General features: G+C 34.2%; 1 protein-coding gene across 1 annotated transcript; it reads right to left on the minus strand.

Annotated features, from left to right (window-relative positions):
- Positions 1-392: 392 nt before the first annotated feature.
- Positions 393-1,256, minus strand: LOC110910948 (LOB domain-containing protein 33). Its single transcript, XM_022155524.2, has 2 exons — positions 975-1,256; positions 393-695 (listed from the first exon to the last, which is right to left on the minus strand). The coding sequence occupies exons 1-2, from the start codon at positions 1,254-1,256 to the stop codon at positions 393-395; spliced, it is 585 nt and encodes a 194-aa protein (XP_022011216.1).
- Positions 1,257-1,583: the final 327 nt, after the last annotated feature.

Consider the following 1,583-nt stretch of genomic DNA (forward strand, 5'->3'; position numbering starts at 1 on the left):
TGGTTACGGGAGACGGGAGAGTTACGGAGGAGGAGGCTAGGGTACTTTCAATGAAGCTAAGGGAGAAAAAGAGGAACATATAGTTAGGGTGTTTAGAAAATATAATATGACATATATACAAGATGACATGCATATTTTCATGGTGTACTCAGTCTTTTATTTATTTTTTGTTTTTTCTATTATGACACTTGAATGATAAAATATAAAAATGCGTCTCATAAATCCTTCAGAGGTTAGAAAATATGACGTCTTTTTATTACACAAACTTTTGATGATATCTTACAGGTTGTTTGCAAAAGCTACAAAGCATGCAACTGGTTTATACATCAAATAAGATTGTTCCTATTATGCTAATAAACATGTGCCACTTAAATTTTAAGACTTCAAAAACACTATATGTTCAAGATATCACAACCATTTTCCATCATTGGATGATCCAGAAAACTGCGATGAGAAGCGTTTTGGCCCTCCAAATCGCCCAACAAACAAGAAACTTGTGGCGCAGCTGACAAGGACGGAGTCTGTTGATTTAGATTATCACAGTTGCTAGTATCATTATTGAACTGAAAAGAGATCGGTAACCCATCATTCATGTTATCTATATCTTGTAAACTTGCATGATTTGGCAGTCCGAATGAAGAATAAACCATCATGTTATTCACTAGCTGATCTATCTCCTCCTGTAAGCTCGTCACCTGCAGGATCGATTATACGTGGTTAAATATGAACCAACAACGCACACACAACATTTATTAACTCGTATTAGTGAAAATAATTGAAACGAAGCACAAAACGATATTGGTGTATATTATTTTGTGAGTATTAAATAACTGAAGATTATGTTTAAAGGATAATGATAAAGCTAACCAACTAATTAATAACTAACTAACTAGAGATACATCATAAATCAAATAATAATATATATATATAATAAATAATAAAGTTGGCGGCTAACGTAACGATATTTGGGAAACCTGTTGTTGGAGAGCCAATATTTGAGCCACACAACCATATATAGGATCTTGCATTCGAGCCAATGCTTCGTAAGATATACTGATAGCAGCTTCACTTCTGTTTTGCATAGGGATTTTCATTAAAAGTTTGGAGACATTGCTAGCGCCGAAAACCTTGTGAACCGCGGCAAAATGTTGCGCTCCTTGGCTGTAGCAGAAGTATGGAGTAAAAACACATTCAGTAGTACACTTTCTTCTCAGAAACTTGCATGCACCACATGAAGAACTAGATCCTCCTGTCATTTTCTAAGTATTTGATGATCTGATCTAATTAATAAAGAGGATGGAGTTTATATTGATGATTAACACTTGAGATGTCATGATTATTATTATCCACCTGAAAAGGTGATATGACATTTTAGGGACAATTTAACATTAGCTTAAAGTAGATTCTTTAAGGTCTCCTTTGTGGCCTACTCACTTTGGCTAATACTTTCCTAATTTGTGCATTAAAGCTAATTAAAAGGTCCTTTTTCTGATTATAAAAATTCAGTATGGTAGCTGAATGAGGGCCTATTCTTTCTGTTTATGGGTAAGTTGAGTACAAACAATAATTGCTAGATAACAGTA

This window comes from Helianthus annuus, chromosome 15 (genome assembly GCF_002127325.2).
Source record: "Helianthus annuus cultivar XRQ/B chromosome 15, HanXRQr2.0-SUNRISE, whole genome shotgun sequence".
NCBI lineage: Eukaryota > Viridiplantae > Streptophyta > Magnoliopsida > Asterales > Asteraceae > Helianthus > Helianthus annuus.

What these genes read in the sequence shown, in the direction of transcription:
- LOC110910948 (XM_022155524.2), bottom strand. Translation starts at nt 1,256, where the DNA reads ATGACAGGAGGATCTAGTTCTTCATGTGGTGCATGCAAGTTTCTGAGA. An exon ending in TATTGGCTCTCCAACAACAG is followed by an intron (nt 696 to 974) that starts GTTTCCCAAATA and finishes TCGATCCTGCAG; the next exon opens with GTGACGAGCTTACAGGAGGA.